Source organism: Ostrea edulis, chromosome 9, assembly GCF_947568905.1.
Source record: "Ostrea edulis chromosome 9, xbOstEdul1.1, whole genome shotgun sequence".
NCBI lineage: Eukaryota > Metazoa > Mollusca > Bivalvia > Ostreida > Ostreidae > Ostrea > Ostrea edulis.
The window spans coordinates 29,507,724-29,528,449 of NC_079172.1; the positions used below are offsets into that span (position 1 = coordinate 29,507,724).

The window sequence follows — 20,726 nt, forward strand, 5'->3', positions numbered from 1 at the left end:
GAAAAACTAAAAAGTCAATTAGTGCCTCTATTGTCTATTCAAATGCTGTCTGACGTGTTTCATACCGATTGTTAGACCGTTCTTGGCACACTGATTTTAACTACAGATAACTCCGTTTACCTCAGCAGGAAATAGGGCTCACGGCGGGTGTGACCGGTCGACAGGGAGTTATGAGATTGATCACTGTTCGTTATCTTCATTTTTCACATGCATTCATTATTTGAAAAAAAAAATCAATACAATAAAGTAATTCACGCTCATTACACTAGAAGTGCTTTATTACATTTTGTGTCGAGATCACTGCGTTGCAACATGTCCTTCTTATGAAATGATTTCGTGGATTTTATATGTATTTTACTAAGAATCTTTTGATACAAAAAGTTACACCTAGAATATAGTGTGAGAAATTCATAAACATTGAATATGAATATTTCGTCGATTATATTTTTTTCTAATCGCAGTGCCATCTTGTATAAATGTACAGTCAAATACATGTGCTTTGCGCATTATCGGCATGTATTTTGGATAGACAGTTTGAATTATAATCTTAGATACGAACGGAAGATGAACTAGTTTGTTTATTCTGGAAGACAATTATTTTGAATTCTACACCATATTCTACGTTTACAATAGTCATGTTCAGAGGGGACTTCTCATCCCTAAATAAAAGACAAAACAACATTTCTCTATTGAAAAGTAATTGAGGAATAAATAACATAATATCAGTCAATAAGATCTACATTTGATTCTGTCTCTATATCTCATATCAATCCCACTGTTTTTTATGCAAATTATATATGCATGTGTAGTTTTTGTACCTAACTGATTTCCCGATTTTACAAAACTCAGATCAGTAAATAAGTACAGCATTTGGATTCGTGCACAATACATGGGAACAAGTATAGACCCCCGGACATACCAAAGTTGGGATCAGTTGCCTATGAGGAGTAAGCATTTCCTGTCGACCTGTCACACCCGCCGTGAGCTCTATATCTTGATCAGGTAAACGGAGTTATCCGTAGTCAAAATCAGTGTGCCTCTTAACAATCGGTATGAAACACGTTGGACAGCATTTGACCCAATGATAGGTACTTGTAAGCTACGTCAAGGAATTTTAAATCTAAATTCAACGTTATGAATGTTTTTAAAATGAAATCGTATGATTTACTAAGTTAGAATGAATGTCATTTATGTGTAATAAGAATAAGAAAGGTCCTAGTACAGACCCTTGAGACACACCTGCTTCAGTATCCTTGTATGTAAATGAATAACCTTCTAAGACTACTTTCTGAGCTCTGTCACTTATATAATTCTCAATCCAATGATACAGATTACCTTGGATACTATTTTGTCTTAATTTGTACAATAAATCCCTATGCCAGACCCTATCGAATGCCTTAGAAATGTCACAAAAGACAAATATAAACTCTTTACCTATATCTAAATTTGAAATAATATTGTTCTAAATTTCTATAAGTTGACTTACTGTAGATTCACCTGCTTGAAAACCAGACTGATATTCTAATAATAATTCATTATTATGAATGAAATTATACAGGTGTTTGAATATAATCTTTTCTATAATTTTCATACTGAACTTGTTAGAGTTATTGGTGTATAATTGGTAGGGTCTTGTGGATCACCTTTATTTTCATATACTGGTGTAATATTAACCTTTTTCCAAATATTAAGGAAATTACTTTTTTGGGGGATAAGTTGAAAAGTTTAGTTAAAGGTGCCTTAATGGAATTGGAAATATTTATCAGGACTTTAGGAAGAATACCATTCGGACCATACAATTTTGTCATTAATATCAGAATGCCTATTGAGTAATACAGTTGGGTAGACATTCAATGGCATCTGGTCCTACTCCAGAGTCAGCTTCTGCATGAATGACTCTTATTTACGATTTTGACTCTTTAATGATATTAATTATAGAATTGTATCATTACCAATTATTAGCAAAATGAATGATAAAATTGTATCATTAGGCATTGTGATATTAATTATACAATTGTATCATTAAGGTGATGCGATGTTGATGATAAAATTGTATCATTAGGCATGGTGATATTAATTATATCAATTGTATCATTAAGGTGATGCGATGTTGATGATAAAATTGTATCATTAGGCATGGTGATATTAATTATACAATTGTATCATTAAGGTGATGCGATGTTGATGATAAAATTGTATCATTAGGCATGGTGATATTAATTATACAATTGTATCATTAAGGTGATGCGATGTTGATGATAAAATTGTATCATTAGGCATGGTGATATTAATTATACAATTGTATCATTAAGGTGATGCGATGTTGATGATAAAATTGTATCATTAGGCATGGTGATATTAATTATACAATTGTATCATTAAGGTGATGCGATGTTGATGATAAAATTGTATCATTAGGCATGGTGATATTAATTATACAATTGTATCATTAAGGTGATGCGATGTTGATGATAAAATTGTATCATTAGGCATGGTGATATTAATTATACAATTGTATCATTAAGGTGATGCGATGTTGATGATAAAATTGTATCATTAGGCATGGTGATATTAATTATACAATTGTATCATTAAGGTGATGCGATGTTGATGATAAAATTGTATCATTAGGCATGGTGATATTAATTATACAATTGTATCATTAAGGTGATGCGATGTTGATGATAAAATTGTATCATTAGGCATGGTGATATTAATTATACAATTGTATCATTAAGGTGATGCGATGCTGATGATAAAATTGTATCATTAGGCATGGTGATATTAATTATACAATTGTATCATTAAGGTGATGCGATGTTGATGATAAAATTGTATCATTAGGCATGGTGATATTAATTATACAATTGTATTATTAAGGTGATGCGATGTTGATGATAAAATTGTATCATTAGGCATGGTGATATTAATTATACAATTGTATTATTAAGGTGATCCGATGTTGATTATCGAATAGGATCTTTAGGCATTGTTGTTTTAATTTCAAAATAACCTAATAGTTTTACGAGTAGTGATTTTTCTTCTCGACAAAATAAAAATGTAGAAGCCTTTTGGCTCCACGTGATCCTGTGCTGTACTTGGAATGGCCGACATTTCGATTGATGCAACATTCGTAATACTACCTTGATCTGCAGCTGTTTTGAGTTTATCCACATTTTTCTTCATCTTCTTTTTCAGGAATTTCTTAAACTTCAATCTACAACCCCAAAATAAGAAATCCTTTACTGACTAGACATACACGATCGTATTAGTAGAAGCAACTATTTCTGAATCTGAAGAAATGGACAAGTGTCCATTCTTGCATACCAGAATCCTTCATCTATGTTTTTTCTGCATTTTCCCTTTCGAGCAGTCCTATCAGTTTTTGAAACTGACATTTGCAGTAGATATCAGTTTGGCTATAAATCAAATACAGAGTTTTATAAAAAATTAAATCCAGATCCATGTTGTTAACATCAAAAACTGTCTGGCTAATTAAAAATGAAAACTTGTACAGGCATTTCACTTATAAAACCTTATTATTTACCTTTAATACGTTCCTAATCACATACCCCAACGGCCTAGGCGTGCTGCAACATTACTTGCACGGAACGGTATGAAACGATTCTTGCACGGAACGATAAACGGCCTGTACGCAAAAATGAACGGTTTGCAAGCACGAAAAGCTGCATGCCCGATTTGTGAGCGGTCTCTACAGTTAGCACAAAACGGTAGGCACGACTAGCACGCTTTGATTTTGTCAGAAGTATTTGGTTCCTCCTGGAGGTGGTGTAAACACGAAATAATTTCAATGCTAATAATGACTTATTTTAATTAAAAAGGATGAAACATAAATGAAATGATTCAATTTAAAATGATTGTTCACGATCAATGTGGTAAATTACTCCATTTTGTTCATTAATAAATATGCAACCACAAATCATTAAAGAAAATCAAAACTTCCGTTTTTAATCATGTGACCAAGTAGTATTTTGTTCGGCATTGGCCATCTTTGTTTCTTTTTGCGTCAGTATATGTCACGTGATTGAGAGAGACGTATGAAAGTCGGCACACGCACGCTGTCCTCTCATATTCAGTAATTCTCTGCACGACCGTCAAGATGTTGGTAGTATATAGTAATTCACTGTATAAATTCATCAGATTTAGATGACTGAAGCGGTAGACTGGTAAGTATATACTAAATAGTAATACAATGTTCCTCAGATTTATATGACCTTACCGATAGACTGGTGGTAAGTATATACTATATAGTAATACAGTGTTCATCAGATTTATATGACATTACCGATAGATTGCCTGGTATGTATAATATCCTTCTGATATTATTTTGTAAGGTTATGATATTGTACTTAGTGAATTAAAGCTAGAGTAAATGTTATGTATAGATATATATGTATGTTGTAGGTTTGGATATACAGATATCTACAAACTAGCCCAAGAGTTTTCTACTTACATGGGTTACTTATTGACTGAATGACTTACTAAGGCAGGTAAAAAAAAACTCGCTAGGATAAAAAAAAATTTTCATTAATATTTTTGAATATGAATATATTATTTAAATCTTTTAGCAGAGTAGTTATCTTTTAAATGACTTCGATAATAGGAGAAAAAGATTTAAAATGGTATCGTCACGGAATTCGACTTGCATAATAATTGATTTAGACTCTGCTTTATCAAATTAATTTAAAATGAAAATCAAATGGTCGCGACTGTTTCACGACAATTACACGTGTAACTTAAGTGTCTTTAAAATGCATGTACGAGCACAATTTCGTCGTAGTAGCTCAGTGGTAACTAAACCATTCAATTAGTAACCGGGAGGTATTGAGTTCGAGCCCCGCTTTTTGCCATGGCCACGTCAAAACTAAGACGTAAACATAGGTGTCAAATGCTCCTTTGCAAATTGTTCACATTCAGAAGTGAAATTCCACGGGTCTTTCGGATATGACCTTAATTAAACATGTTATAAACGGGGGTCCCATGTCGCGACAGGTATTAGCACGTTAAAGTGCCCTCGCTGTTACGGCCCTGAGCGCTAAGCACAGGTCTAAATTTGTGGTACTTTACATATGAGCGAGAAATTATCGACGGACGTTAAAGAACAATCAAATAAATACTCGAAGACATCGGGGTTAAATAAAATATACATTTCAATGTCTGTGTATGACAACAGATAAAATTAAATATATATCATGCACAAGACTGAAACACAATGTCGAGAGGGGTGGGTAGGGCATTTATACATATATATCGTACTAGTCAGTCGACAAGAACATGTCACCTTGAACAAGAAGGAACAACGCATAAAATAATCCATAAATTGAATAGATACATAAATTATCATTATTCTATTTCTTTGAGCACTATCAGTCAGATGAATTTGTCTAGCAATTTTGAACGTAATATAAAGGTCGAGTACAGTATTGAGATCGACATTATAATGTCAAAGATAACATTATTTCTTAATCTAGTGTTATCAATTCGACGTCAAATTTTGAGTAAACATTTGATTTCAATGAAATAATTTTTTTTTTGGCAAAGATTTTAGAATTGTTCCTTATTTAAAGGACACGATTTGAGCTGAAAATTTTCAAATTTAATTTTGTGTATTTTTAATGTTTAGAATGCTTAACTAAGGTATTTCTAATAGTAAAGAAAAATATGTGAATTTAAGTTGTCGAGGTACTTGGGAGATACGGAGCTTACAATTCTTTGATACATGCATGTAAACAAGGCTCGTGGCATGTTTTTGTTTTCATAGGTTGAATATACTACTATAAATTTCGTTTAAAGCAGATTTTTGTTTTCAATTTACAAGTTAATTCTGAACACAATTAAATAGTGTCTAGTGTTTGTTACATCTCATTTTGTTTTAAACATGCTATTATTAAGCAATCTATATGTAAACAAAAACGTGAAACGAGCCTTGTTTACAAAACAAAGAGTGCTGTATCTCACTTGTAACTCAACAACTGATATCCAAATTTTGGTTGACCATTAGAAATACTTTAGTTAAACATTGTAAACAATAAAAATGGTATAAAATTTGAAATTGTATTTTTTTTTTTTTTTTTTTTTTTTTTTTAGCTCAGATCGTCTCCATGCTCCTTTAAAGCTATCAATTTGATATCAAATACGTCGAAGTTTTATATAATGATTAAACATTGAGTTTTTGATATACATTTATCCATTATACCCTTTTCACATAAAGTTGTCAACAGTTACTTATGTATAGGAACAATGGCAAAATTCCTCTACATTGTTTCATCTAAAATTCTTTAAAAAGCAATCGTTTAGCAATTCTCCCACATGATCAACGCCATTATAAATAGTTAGTTCCAAACAAATATAGATCTACAGCAGCGTAAACACTAGCTGGTATCCTGTTGATAAGTTTCTGTACTAAGATATGTTAATTCTGTACACCAAAATAGCATCCAGCCACTACTTTATTTCCTTGTGTATTCGACACTCCCCAATATCTACTGTTCCAGGTTTCCGCAGTACGGTGATTTGTAAGGCGCTTTTGATACTTATAGTACGGATACTTTTTATCACCAGTTTTTACGGCAAAACACGTACCGATTAATATAAGTTCTGTAGTATCTATATTTCTTGGTCTTCAGCTATATCCGTTTGGTTTTTCGTCGAAAATTTTCCAAGTTGGTCCTCGTTAATTTATTGTAATCACCAATACAACAGTTGCCGCAAGAATAACAGTATACATTTCATGTTTGTAGACCGACGTTTTCTGTTGCTTACATGTGATGAAATCTTTTTTTTTTTTTTTTTAGCTGGGCAGAAATATCGATTTCAGTCTCGATAAAGTCGATCTTGAAAAATAATTTTAGTTTTTGAACATACATGAGGGCATGAACTGCACCGCTTTGTGCTGGTGTTGTAGAGTGAGCCTTCCCCCATAATGAGCATTCACCCGGAAGCCTGGCTCTAGAGTGAGCCTTCCCCCTGGGGGAAGGCTCACTCTAGAGCAGGAGAACCCCCCGGGAAGTCTCACTCTAGAGCCAGACTTCCCCGTGAGAAGACCTACTCTATCACTAGTTGTAGAGTCAGACTTCCCCCCATAGCAGGACTTCCCCTTCATTTATTCCTGGTAAACTGCTATTACTTTATGGAGATTGTTTAGATACCAAGACCTTTTTCAGCAGGGCATTAAATGATTTTGCTTAAGGAGGTACTCTATATCGTCATAATGACTGACTTCCTTTTAAAACATGGATGAAAATATAAATATCAGCAATATTTGTCTAATCATTTAAAGAATTCTCACCTAGTTGAGTAGTTCAGTAGGTTAGCACGTCAAGTGCAATAAAAGAGAGAAAAAAAGCACGTCGACTGCTGAACTGTAGATCGTGTGTTCGAGTCCAGCATGGGTTTTAAATTTTTCTCAGATTGCTTTCTACTAAAACTGCATTTTTTAACTAAATAAAGTAAATTTGAAAGTTTACAATTTCAAAATATTGTTCATATCCTCCACTTTTCATCCATATCAAATTTCTCTGGTGTAGCATACCTCCTTATAAGTCGTTCTCTAAACTCAAGAGAAGAAAACGGTGAATAAAACACATTGGAATTGATAAGTCATTTTGTTTGACTCATAGACCTTGAACTTTGACCTATGCCTTGGTTAGTTTTAGAAGTTTGAAAAATGAAATGAGGGAATTTCGAATTTATATTTCTTCTCATCTGCGTACAAATATCGGTTATGCTTTTAAACTTGTACAACTTCAGGTAGGTAGGTAGGTAGGTAGATATGTAGGTAGGTAGAGAGGTACTTAGGTAATTCCCTGTCCGATCAACTAAAATTTATTTCATAGTTTGCGAGACTTCAAGAGGGTGTTATGGCTCTAGAGTGAGTCTTCCCCCTGGGGGTAAGGTTTATTCTAGAGGAATTCTGCTGGGGGGGGGGGGGGGGGGGCTCACTCTAGAGCGAGACTACCGGGCGAAAGGCTCACTCTAGAGCCAGACTTCCGCGGGAAGGCTCACTCTAGAGCCAGACGCCTGTTGGTACCATCCTTTTTCCCGACTTTGTCACCCCTCCGCCAGATTGTGACATTGTTGTTTCACAAATGAAAAAAGATAAACATATTGAAAAGATTTGAATATAATTCAACCTCTTTCAAATTCTATTACTTTATTCTACCAGCTACCTTAAGAAAAGATTTCATGAACCTACCCAATGAATAAAAGGTAACCCCCCACCCCCAACCCCGAAAACAACATTGTAAAAGATGAACAAAAAAATAATTTCCCCCAAACATAGCCTTTTTAAATCGAACTTGCTTTTAATCGAACTAGATATATGAATTTGAATTTAGTTCTACACCTGGTACACTATACATTTATGTATCACATCAAATTTTAAAGCGAAAGAGTTCGGTGTGGAAAAAAGGTTTGTCGCATTTGGGATGAATCTTTGTGAAAGTTCGTACATTTACCGGTACCCTGCGGATTAGTGTTGAAACTGAAGAGATATAGCGAGAGAAAAAGATTGAAACAGAATCAATGTAAACTAGGGTGAAGTTTACGACCAATAGAAAGAGGAATCAACATATTTATTTTATAATATATGAAATAGCTAAAAGGCTAACACAGAATTTATGCTTGAATGGAATTAAAAGTCATCTCATTATTAATCTAAATGTTATGATATACAAGTATTTAGTTTAGGAATGAACTGCCAAAAGTCCTCCCTATTTAGGATTGGAGTGCTGCGGTCACTAAGTCTCTGTTAGTTAAAAAATGATAAATCAAACGTTTAAACATGAATGCGTGACTATGTAAAAGAGACATCAAAATTTCGCCCCGTTTACTTTACTGGGTGTTCCCCTATTATTTTCCCAGTCTGTTTTATTTGCACATTTTGAAAATTTCATATTTCAAAATTAACAATTGAAAACGTATATACCAGCATGAACGGAATATATACATTTCGTAAAGCATCATAATTACGCTAATTTTGCGCGGTAACAAATACGACTAAACAGTGAATTCACCTTACAGATCCCATTAAAAGTTAAAGACCCAACTTTAAGTTAACGCCCCCAAATTTTACCTGTGTTGCGATCAATGATAAGCCGCTGGTCAATCAAACTTTTAACAATAGAGCTTAGGTTGATTGACGTTTGCAGAGACCATGGTCTACAGCTACCTGAGAAAGATGTTTTGATAACAATCACGGCTAATGATGACCAGCAGTCTTCAGATCTCCAGGAAAGTCCCAGTATACCCGAGTTTTGATAGCATTGACTCACACCTAGAATATTTTAATTTCTAACGTCCCCTATACAATGCAATTTATCATCGTATTTTCTCTCTCCATCTTTATACATGTATTATAGATTAAACAATCAGAAATCAAACAATAATAATAAAAAAAAACCAACAACAACAAAAAAAACATAAGTAATTGGAATATTTTCTATTAATGATTTATTATGGCTTTATATTTATAAAAACATGAACAATTCTTTATTGGCGCAGCGCATCAACATGTATAATAGTTATATTGCCCATGCGTAAAACTGTTACAGTAGTTTAAAAAAAAATGCTTATGTTTGAGATACCACATGGATTATAAATTACACAATCAGAAATCAAACAATAGTAAAAAAAGTATAAATAAGTTATTGAGATATTTCTATTTATAATTTATCACGGCTTTACATTTAAAGAGAGAGAGAGTTACTGAGATATTTCTATTTATAATTTATCGCGGCTTTATATTTATATATAGAGAGAGAGTTATTGAGATATTTCTATTTATAATTTATCCCGGTTTTATATATATATATATATAGAGAGAGAGAGAGAGAGAGAGAGAGAGAGAGAGAGAGAGAGAGAGAGAGAGAGAGTTATTGAACTATTTATAATTTACCACGGTTTTATATTTATAAAGAGAGAGAGAGAGAGAGAGAGAGAGAGAGAAAGAGAGAGAGAGAGAGAGAGAGAGAGAGAGAGAGAGAGAGAGAGAGAGAGAAATGTGTAAAACTGTAGCAAAAATATAGATGAAATAATATGGCATGGCAATAGTGTTGCATACGTATGACAATAATTACTCATTTAGTCAATGATTGAGAGTAAGAGAGAGAGAGAGAGAAAGGGGGGGGGGTAGACTAGCTATGTGTCAGCTTCTGTTTGGGATACCATCCTTACACAAACACTACCTCCACAGAAACCCTAAAGAGAGAGAGAGGAGGGGGTGTAGACTTCGTGTCAGCTTCTGTTTGAGATGCCATCGTTACACAAACACTACGTCCACAGAAACCATAAAGAGAGAGAGGGGGGGGGGGGGGTAGACTTGTGTCAGCTTCTGTTTGGGATACCACCATTACGCAAACACTACAGCTAGAGAAACCCTATAGACGGCCCATATTGAGGGGTATCTTGATCATTCTTCATTTGGTTGTACATGTACACAGATCTACTTGGATTTATTCATTTTCTCGAAACATGGATATTTTACCTACTACACCCACGACACCGCGAACTCCCAGGACACCAGGATGTGCCCGGAAACGCCGGGTAATATTATATTTAGGAAATTATTTATATCCGATATATAACAATTTAATTAGAAGTTTTAAAAAGCAAAGGTTTAGAAATGGGCTAAACCTGTCATTTGCAATACATAAATATGACCAAGTTTGAAAGTTTACGGGAAATAGAAATGCGGTATGCATGTAGGTAGCAATTTTAATTATTTTTTTTTTTTTTTTTTTGCACAAATCAAGACACTAAGCATAATTTGTAATAACCTGAGTTTCCTGTGTATATCATAAAAATATACACAACAACTGATCTCTTGGCCAGGTAAATTCCAGGTAAATAACATTGACCATGGATAAGCTCCGCCCACATTCAGTGATCCGTGGAGCAACCGTACGGTGTGTTTTTTGGGGTCTTTAAGAAATGTGTGTCTAGTTTATATTTTGCACATTTCATTTACATTATGAAAGGTGAAAATAACAAACAGTGATCGATCTTAGAACTCCCATAAGGAATACAAAATAGAGAGTTGGGCAAACACGAACCCCTGGACATACCAGAGGTAGGATCAGATGCCTAGGAGGATTAAGCATCCCCCTGTCGACTAGTCACACCCACCGTGGGCCCTATGTCTTGATCAGGTAAACGGAGTAATCCGTAGTCAAAATCAGTGTGCCAGAGACGGTCTAACAATCTGCACCTTAAAAGAGCTATCAAATCAGCACGAAATGATTTAATCATGAAAGATATGATATGTAAAACTTATACGGTACCAATTTTTGATGCACCAGATGCGCATTTCGACAAATAATGTCTCTTCAGTGATGCTCAAGCCGAAAGTTTGGAAATTCGAAATAAAAATAAACTTTTAAGAGCTAAAAGGAAAACTAGAGTGCCAAAAAAAAAACAAAAAAAAAACTGGAGCCAAATTCGTCCAAGAATCAGAGCTATGCATGAGGGAGATATAATCCTTAATTTTGAAATGAATTTCTAATTTTATCCCAGCAATTAAATATACATCCGTATTTTCAAGCTAGTAATGAAGTACTTATCTACTGGACTATAGAGACCCTCGGGGACTAACAGTCCACCAGCAGTCATAATGTCAGACTTATATGGTACCAATTTTGATGCACCAGATGCGCATTTCGACAAATAATGTCTCTTCCGCGATACATAACATATACAAGTAAAAATAGGGGGGAGTGCAATTTTGGAGAAAATATCCGATTCTCAAAAGAATTTCAATAAATAACACAGAAGACACTGGTGGATTTGAACTTGGAATCTAAGGGTCTGTAACCAGATACCTTATTCCCTGAGCTACGCAGATCTATTGGTGCAAGGTGAAGATAACGAACAGTGATCAATCTCATAACTCTTACAAGCAATACAAAATAAATAGTTGGGCAAACACGGACCCCTGGGCACATCAGAGGTGGGATCAGGTGTCTAGGAGGAGTAAGCGTCCTGTGGTACAAGTAAATTCACAAAACATTTGAATCGCCACCTTGTGACGTAGTGTCATAAATTGAATAAGTTTTGATGTAGTGAGCTACCTCCATTCTAATCCCGCAATTAATACCAGCAGCTTGTGTGAGAACGCTATGTTCTTGTAATTATATGTAAAACTATACAAAGGGTTGATATTTGAATTTCTCTAATACACTACTCTAACTAATATTAATAGACCCCCTCAATCAAATACATATTTCACATAGATCATAATACAATTCAATGACTTAAATCTTGGAATTCCTCTAAGGTATAAAATGAACTTTGAAGACATTGTTAAAAACGGAGATCAGAGATGAAATGGTGTGTGGGTGGGTGCGTGCGTGCGTGATTATAGTCTGGCATTTTCAACGCCAGTTACAGACATCGATGAGGTAGAAAAAATGGTTGATTTAGAAAACATAACTATCTAAAATATTGGATTATGTAACAATCTTGAATACAATACACCTGCACTGACTTAAAGAAAACAGCAATCTAATATGCGACTGCATTATTGAATCCACAATAAGAATTTTTTTTTACTTTCTTAAGTTACAGGATGGATGACATTCCCCGTGTATCAGAAGTCTTGTACGTGGGTCTGTGTCATGAGATAGGGACACCGACAGAAGTGACCGTCAGAAGGGACGTGGAGGATATGAAGGAAATGATAAAGAAACCTGTAGAGATATATAGAGGAGATAGATCGATGTTAAGTGGTAGTTATGGGGAGGGATTCAGGTTTAAATCATCGGACATGGACATCATGTACTGGCATTGTCACCATAAACTGATAAGCGATATCTCACAGGCCAGACTTTACGATAGAACAAAACACGACATTATTCTGATGGAGGACAGTGATACACCGCCTGGGTTTGTCAAACTACAGATTCTGACATGGCCACGAAAAGAATGCATTGCATCATCAGCTGTTCGAGTCAATGATAAAGTTTACATGTCAAGTTTTCTACATCAACAAAGAGCAGTTAAAGTATATAAAGAAAGCAAAAGTTACCAGAGAGTCACTAGTCACGGTCCTTCTGCTAACTCTTATATCGGATCTACTGAATATGACCATGTTCTTTGTATTGCTGGTACACATTGGCCTGAATTGACGCTACCTTGGATTGAAAGATGTTTCCGGTATACTTGGCCTCCTGAACCTGTGCTTGAAGAAATCTTAAAAAATGGATATCATTGTGTGCCAGTGGGAAGTAAAATTGATTCTAGTGGTATCATATTAGAGTGGAGATTGTCGTTTTCTCAGGCAGAACAGAAACTCGTATCTAGCATGAATCATACACAATTTCTGGTTTACGGACTTCTGAAAATATTTCTAAAGGAGATACTCAACCATGGCGTGGAGGAACCATTACTGTGTTCTTATTTCCTGAAAACCACCGTATTCTGGATGATACAGGAGGGATCTGTTGAGTGGCGCCCAAACAATTTACTGAACTGTTTCTGGAAGTGTTTCAGATACCTCATTCACTGCGTTAATCTTGGTGCGTTCCCGAATTTTTTCATTCCACAGAACAACATGTTTATTAACAAAGTTGTAGGTGCTGCTCGCACGGCCTTATTGGAACGGCTTGATCATTACTACGATATGGGCGTGTCCTGTCTCCTACAAAATCCAACCCTCAGATCCATCTTAGAACCAGCCCTCAGTAGTCTGACCTTCGTGATTCCCTCTGCTGAAGGACACATTAAAGCTGTTTTAGATTTAGATAGCACTGTGAGGAGGGAAATAATGTCATACAGGTTTCTAACTACAGATTTGTTACGATGCCATTTCATTTTATTGTCAACAATAGATAAACTATCACGCTTATCACTCTCACCATACCAAACATTAACATTACAGTATTGTACAGCTGAGATACTCATTTGCACGGCCTTCATGATGGTAAACAGCACTTCAAACAACACATGTAAAAATGTGTACAGGCTAGACAGAATTGTCTGTAACATGTTGAAACTGGCATCAAGAGTAGGCCCTGTGTCCCATTTACTGTATCTCGCCTTGTATTACTATAGAACAGGTAGATATAACGAAGTACTCTGTGTGACTTATCTCACTAAACAAAGACTATCACAGCCCTATATCATGTATCACGGTGATTATGTAGACAGACAGAGATACAGTGAGGCTGTAGGTAGTCTGTCTCTGTCTAGGAAAATGAACACAGCCTGGGTAGAAAATGTGACGTTGATGTCTGAAATCCATTATATTGATGAATTAATCTTAGAACAGGAAGTGAGTAAACAAAACGATGACGGTATTTTAATCATTTCCCCCTTTGTGTTGACAGACATGCTATTGGTGTTATCTCACTACAGACTAGGTAACAGATCCCAGTATCTACAGTCACTGACAGACCTACAGACCCTGCTGCTCAATGATGTTTGCAGATATGTACAGTCACACTTAAGGGGTCTGTCCTGGCAGATACTGGGGATCTGTCAGCATGTTGTGGGGGACTTACACGGGGCGTTACACTCTTATCAAGAATCACTCAGACAAGAACAATTCCACAACATAAAGACAGCTACAGAAAAGAGAATAGTGTTTGTTGAACGTTAGTTACACAGAAATAGGCAATCATAAAAGGATGTAACCTACACAGAAATCAGACAATGCGTATTTCACAGTTTGCGTTTCATTGCGGCCAGATCGTAGTTCTATAAACAACCTTGTCTACACATATGACACAATCTACATTGAAATCAGACCATCAGCAGATTGGGATATCATTTCATCTATCATCTCATGTCATGTTAAAACTTTTGTTCCCTCATCCTGTAAATTTCTTAAATGTTGTCAAATGGGTTGTTCAGTTGTGAAGCTGTTATCATTTTAATATTTCTGCACATCTACAAATAGTCTACTTTGTATTTTCTTCGCATTGAATTCAAGAAATGACAATTTTAAATGTTAACAATTTTTTTCCATGTGAAAAATTCCAATACATTTGTATATATCTTTTGGAATTAAATTTTTTATGTATAATGTAAATACAGTTGATGATAAGTGACATGTCTTTATGAAATATAATTTGTTTTATTCAAATCAGTCGTCTCCCCAGATGCATGGTATGGAGGAGAAAGCATGCACATTACGAACTGCACTTTTTGCACCAAGGAAAAAGATGCAGAAAAGACTTATTTACATCGATGTGATCAACGTCATTTTTGCATATGATATAAAAATAATGACTTTTATGCTGAAGTACCATTATGAAAGTGAACATGCCCTAGTATATGAAACAAGAGGCCACATCGCTCACCTGAGTCACCTTGGCCCTGCCATTGCTAAGCTTTTGTGATATTTAAAAGATTTTTTATCAATCTTGATTCCCATGAAAAACTTTGAACCCATATTGTGGCCCAAAAATATGTAAGACCTACCTTGAATAGTTCTGAAGATATTTAATAACTTACGTTGTCTTAAAAGCAGGTCAAATTTCAAAGTCACAAGGTCAAAGGTTATAGTATGAAATTGAATAGATCAGATTATTATTGAAAGTAGGTTCCAACTTCAAAGTCAAGGTCACAATGTAAAACTGAACGAAACTAGGACCGTCCTTTCGGGACTAACCCCCCCCCCCCCCCCCCCCCCCCAGGCATACTATATAATGGATAAAAACAGACTTCTTCAGATGGTATCTAGTATATTACTTTTTTTTAATTATTGAAAATGTTGTTTTAAACATCAATGAATCAATCTAATATTAAGATATTTCCGGTGTTGCTCAATATAAACAATATACCAATAAAAAGGATTTTCAGAGAATTTAATTGTTTATTATCATTTCTCTTAAGTTTATACGATTTAAAACTGCTAGAGTATGAACACCCACCCCCATCCCACAGGCAAGTGCATCGCTTGGGGTCGAATAATTGACTGTATAAAGAGTACTCTTTAATAGTAAGTTCGACCCCAAGCGATGCAATTGCCTGTGTGCACGCCAACAGAAAATAGATATATAGACAAGAGGCCCACAGGCCTTATCGGTCACCTGAATACTAGTGAAAAAGTATCACTACTTCCAAGGGCTATGAAATCTAGAAAAAATTTCCTGTTCTGAATATCTAAGCTAAATTCTAATGTTCAGCAACAGTATAAAACAAGTTGTGTTCTTAAAACTTCACTGCCCTCAAAAGTGCATACACTGATGAAAGGCTTTAAATAATAGGTTTATTAACATTAAAACATCTGCAAGTATGCATTTAGATTTTATACAGTATCAGCAAACTTACACATAAATACTATATATACTAAGTTTGGCCCTACCCTGGGGTCAGAACCCTTACTCTGGGGGTCATCAAATTTACAATTTTGGTAAAAGACTACTTGCTCTATCCATTTAGTTTCACTTTAGTATAAATAGCACCAAAGAAGATATTATTCAAGTGTTTTACACATAAACACAAAATAACAAGTTTGGCCCTGCCCTGGGGCCAGAACCCCTACCCAGGGGATCATGAAATTTACAATTTTTGTAGAGGTCTTCCTGCTCTACATCACTATGCATTTAGTTTTTCTTACACTGTGTGGTTCTTGAGAAGAAGATTTTTGAAAATTGGTCAATTTTGGGCAGTTTTTACCCCTCTCTTAAGGCCCCAGGGGTGCAGGAGTCCTGAAGTTTACAATTTATGTTCCCCTTGTTCCAATATGTTTCATACCAGATTTGAAAAGAATTGGAATGACAGTTATCAAGAAGTTAAAAATGTCTATTTTTTACACATTTCATAACTGACCATTTTGGCCCTACCCCGATACCAAAATGCCTACCCCTGGGACCATCAAATTTACAATTTTGGTAAAGGACTACCTGCTCTTTCTAGATATCTATTTACTTTCAATTTAGTATCAATAGCACAAAAGAAGATATTATCTAAGTGTTTTACATATAAACACTATATAACAAGATGGCCCCGCCCTGGAGTCCGAACCCCTACCCCAGGGATCATGAAATTTACAATTTTGGTAGAGGCCTTCCTGCTCTACATCAATATGCATTTAGTTTTTCTTACATATGTGCAGTTCTAGAGAAGAAGATTTTTGAAAATTGGTCAATTTTGGGCAGTTTTTGCCCCATCCCAAAGGCCCCAGGGGTGCAGGAATCCTGAAATTTACAATATATGTTCCCCTTGTTCCAAATATGTTTCATACCAGATTTGAAAACAATTGGAATGATCGTTATGAAGAAGAAGTTAAAAATGTCTATTGTTCACAGATTTTGGCCCCACCCCCATACCAAAACCCCTACCCCTACCCCTATATCAAATTTACAATTTTTGTAAAAGACTACCTGCTTTTTAGATTTTTGAAAATTGGTCAATTTTGGGCAGTTTTTGCCCAACACCTATAGCCCCAGGGGTGCTGGAGTCCTGAAATTTACAATTTATGTCCCCCTTATCCCAATGATGCTTCATACCAAATTTGAAAAGAATTGGAATGGTAGTTATCAAGAAGAAGTTAAAAATGTTCAATTGTTAACGCACAATGGACGAAAACCAATTGCAATAGGTCACCTGAGTTTACTCAAGTGAACTAAAAACCCTGTAAATTAAAGAAAAAATTTCCAATCAATATGAAACTACCAGGTGCACATCTTCATATGGTGAGTAATGAGTGTACAAATTTTCAGATAAATCCATGCACTAGTTTCTTAGAACATGCATGGACAAAATCATGTCTATAGACAGATGGACATTTGGACAGACATGCTGATTCCAACATAACCGCCCAAACTTCGTTTGCGGGGGATATAATAAAGAGGTATTGCCATAAAGAGTCTATACATAAAATGTGAAAGTTCTACCTAAAATAGTTCCAGATATATTTAATAAGTTGTTTTCTTAAAAGTAGGTCAAACTCTTGAGTTCCAGGTCACTAGGTTATGATATGAAATGAATGGTCTTGCCATTAGAAATATATATATACACAGAGGCTCATGGGCCACATCGCTCACTGAGTCACCTTGGCCTATATTTTAAAAAATTCCCTTTATATTCGCATGTATAACTTTGATTCTGTATTGTAGCCCCACCTTACCCCCGGGGGCCATCATTTTAACAAACTTGAATCTCCACTATGCCAGAAAGCTGCCATGTCAATTTTAACTTTTATGGCCCAGTGGTTCCTAAGAAGATTTTTAGATATTTTCCCCAATATATTCACATGTTCAACATATTCCCTATTGTGGTCCCATTCTACTCCTGAGGGCCTTGATTTTAACAAACTTGAATATGATCTTTGTCATGAAGTTTTCATAATGTGAACTTTCCTGGCCCAATTGTCCTTCAAAAGAATTTTAAAAACTTTTACTATATATTTGCATGTAAAACTTTGATCCGCTATTGTGGCTTCACCCTATCCCCTAGGGGCCATGGTTTTAACAAACTTGAATCTGCACCATGTCAGGAAGCTTTCATCTAAATGTGAACTTTTCTGGCCCAGTGGTTCTTCAGAAGATTTTTAAATGACCCCACCCTATTTTTGCATTTTCATGATTATCTCCCCTTGGAAGGAAGTATGTCCCTTCATTTGAACAAACTTGCATCCCCTTCACCAATTGATGATTTGTACCAAGTTTGATGGAAAAGATGAAAATGTGAAAGTTTATAGACAGACAGATGAATGGTCAGACAGACAGATCAGAATAGCTCACTTGAGCTTTCAGCTCAGGTGAGCTAGAAATACATAAAACACTCCTCTTTGATCCACTGTAAATTGTAGAAAATATAAGATCCCCGAGTCAGAGCAATGTGAACACCATTAACTAATAATGAAGTATTGTACAAAATGTCAAAGCTATCTGATGAACCATTAGCAGGAAAAGTGTTCATCGACTGTTTTACTCTCTCCACCCCTTTAAGATCTGCTATAACTTTAAGGATAACAAATGGATCCTTCTGTGCTGACAATATGTACATTTACAAATAACATTGAAGTACCGTATAAGCTTCCAAGTCTATCAGATAAGTTATATAGAAGTGTTCATTAGCTATTTTACATCTTCCATCCCTCTTAGATCCACTATAAATTTTAGGAAAATAATTGGATCCTCAAATCCTATCAATATGCACATCTATCAATGACAATGAAGCATTGTACAAAGTTTCAAGTCCATCCAATAAGCCATGAGGAGAAGCATTCACAAGACTTTGTGACAGACTGACAGAAAGCACAAATACAATGCATCTCCCTCTGGAATAGGGGAGACAAACTGAAAGGTCAATGAATTTATCTACAAATATAACACATTGAAGCAACATAGGGTCATAGTTTAAACTTAGCAAAATATCAGTAAATGAAGTCCAGATAACGCCCAGTGATCCAACAAAAAAACAGTAAGAATATAAATAACTTAATTTCCTACAATGAACGAGCAAATATAGCAAACAGTGATCAATCTCATCAATCCTATCTAAAAATACAAAACTGAGAGAAGGACGTACTAGCCAGGGTTATCGCTAGCAAAACATGAGTAAATATTATGGAGTATATCCAGATACTTAGATAAAAGAGCCATGTGACTGCAAAAATTATATAGCTATGTTGACTCAATGTAAATATATCAACAACAATGCAGTAATTAACGTCTTATAACATGAATGATGAAATATATGTTCATTATACAGAAACAAGATTGCTACACGTAGCCGTGTCCCCCACCGCCACAAAAAAAGCACAAAAGTCCCATAACTCCTGTAAAATTTGTCGAATCAAAATGATGGCGCAATATGATCAACTACATATGGTGACTAACAATCTTACAAAATTTGAACAAAATCCGTTGAGCGGTTTCGGAGGAGTTGCGTCCACAAAGTGTTCCTATACTGTACTACATATGTACAAATTGAACAAAGTCCCATAACTCCTGTAAAAATTGTCGAATCAAATTGCGACAAAATATGATCAACTACACATGGTGACTAACAATCCTACAAATTATGAACAAAATCTATTGAGCAGTTTCTGAGGAGTTGCGTCCACAAAGAGTTCCTATAGCGTAAAACGTACAAGTTCAACAAAGTCCCATAACTCCTGTAAAATTGTCGAATCAAAATGGCAGCGAAATATGATCAACTACACATGGTGACTAACAATCCTACAAAATATGAACAAAATCCGTTGAGCGGTTTCTGAGGAGTTGCGTCCACAAAGTGAAGTGGGACAGACGGACGGACACATGGTATTTCTATGTCCCCTTCCGCGTTGCGGTGGGGGACAATAAAAGGGAGAGAACTCTATGAGGGATGACGTAATTATCTAGTTTTATTTAAATTATCACACATTTCAATTTTGGGGACTAAACATATTTTCTATCACGAGAAAAACAAGAGGCCCATGGGCCACATCGCTCACCTGAGTCACCTTGGTCCATATCAGAAGATTTTCCATATCTATTTGCATGTAAAACCGTAGTCCTTATTATGGCCCCAAACCTTCCCCTGGAGGCCATGGTTTTTGCAAACTTGAATCTACACTATGTCAGAAAGCTTTCATGTAAATGTGAACTTCTTTGGCCCAATGGTTCTTGAGAAGAAGATTTTTAAAGATTGTCCCTATATATTTGTATGTAAAACTTTGATCCCCTATTGTGGCCCCATCCTACCCGGGGGGGGGGGGGGGGGGGGGGGGGGGGGGGGGGCATGATTTTAACAAACCTGAATCTGCACTATAT

At 35.5% G+C, this 20,726-nt stretch overlaps 1 protein-coding gene across 2 annotated transcripts; it reads left to right on the forward strand.

The window, feature by feature from the left end:
* Positions 1-4,035: 4,035 nt before the first annotated feature.
* Positions 4,036-15,823, forward strand: LOC125658965 (uncharacterized). Of its 2 annotated transcripts, none has more exons than XM_056150129.1 (3): positions 4,036-4,187; positions 4,426-10,563; positions 12,577-15,823. In XM_056150129.1, exons 2-3 carry the CDS (start codon positions 10,451-10,453, stop codon positions 14,612-14,614), a joined length of 2,151 nt encoding a protein of 716 aa, XP_056006104.1. In that variant the 5' UTR covers positions 4,036-4,187; positions 4,426-10,450; the 3' UTR covers positions 14,615-15,823. The 2 variants fall into 2 exon arrangements, with proteins under 2 accessions (XP_056006104.1, XP_056006105.1); XM_056150130.1 differs by having other exon boundaries at positions 4,043-4,187; positions 4,426-4,511.
* The last annotated feature ends 4,903 nt before the right edge of the window (positions 15,824-20,726 follow it).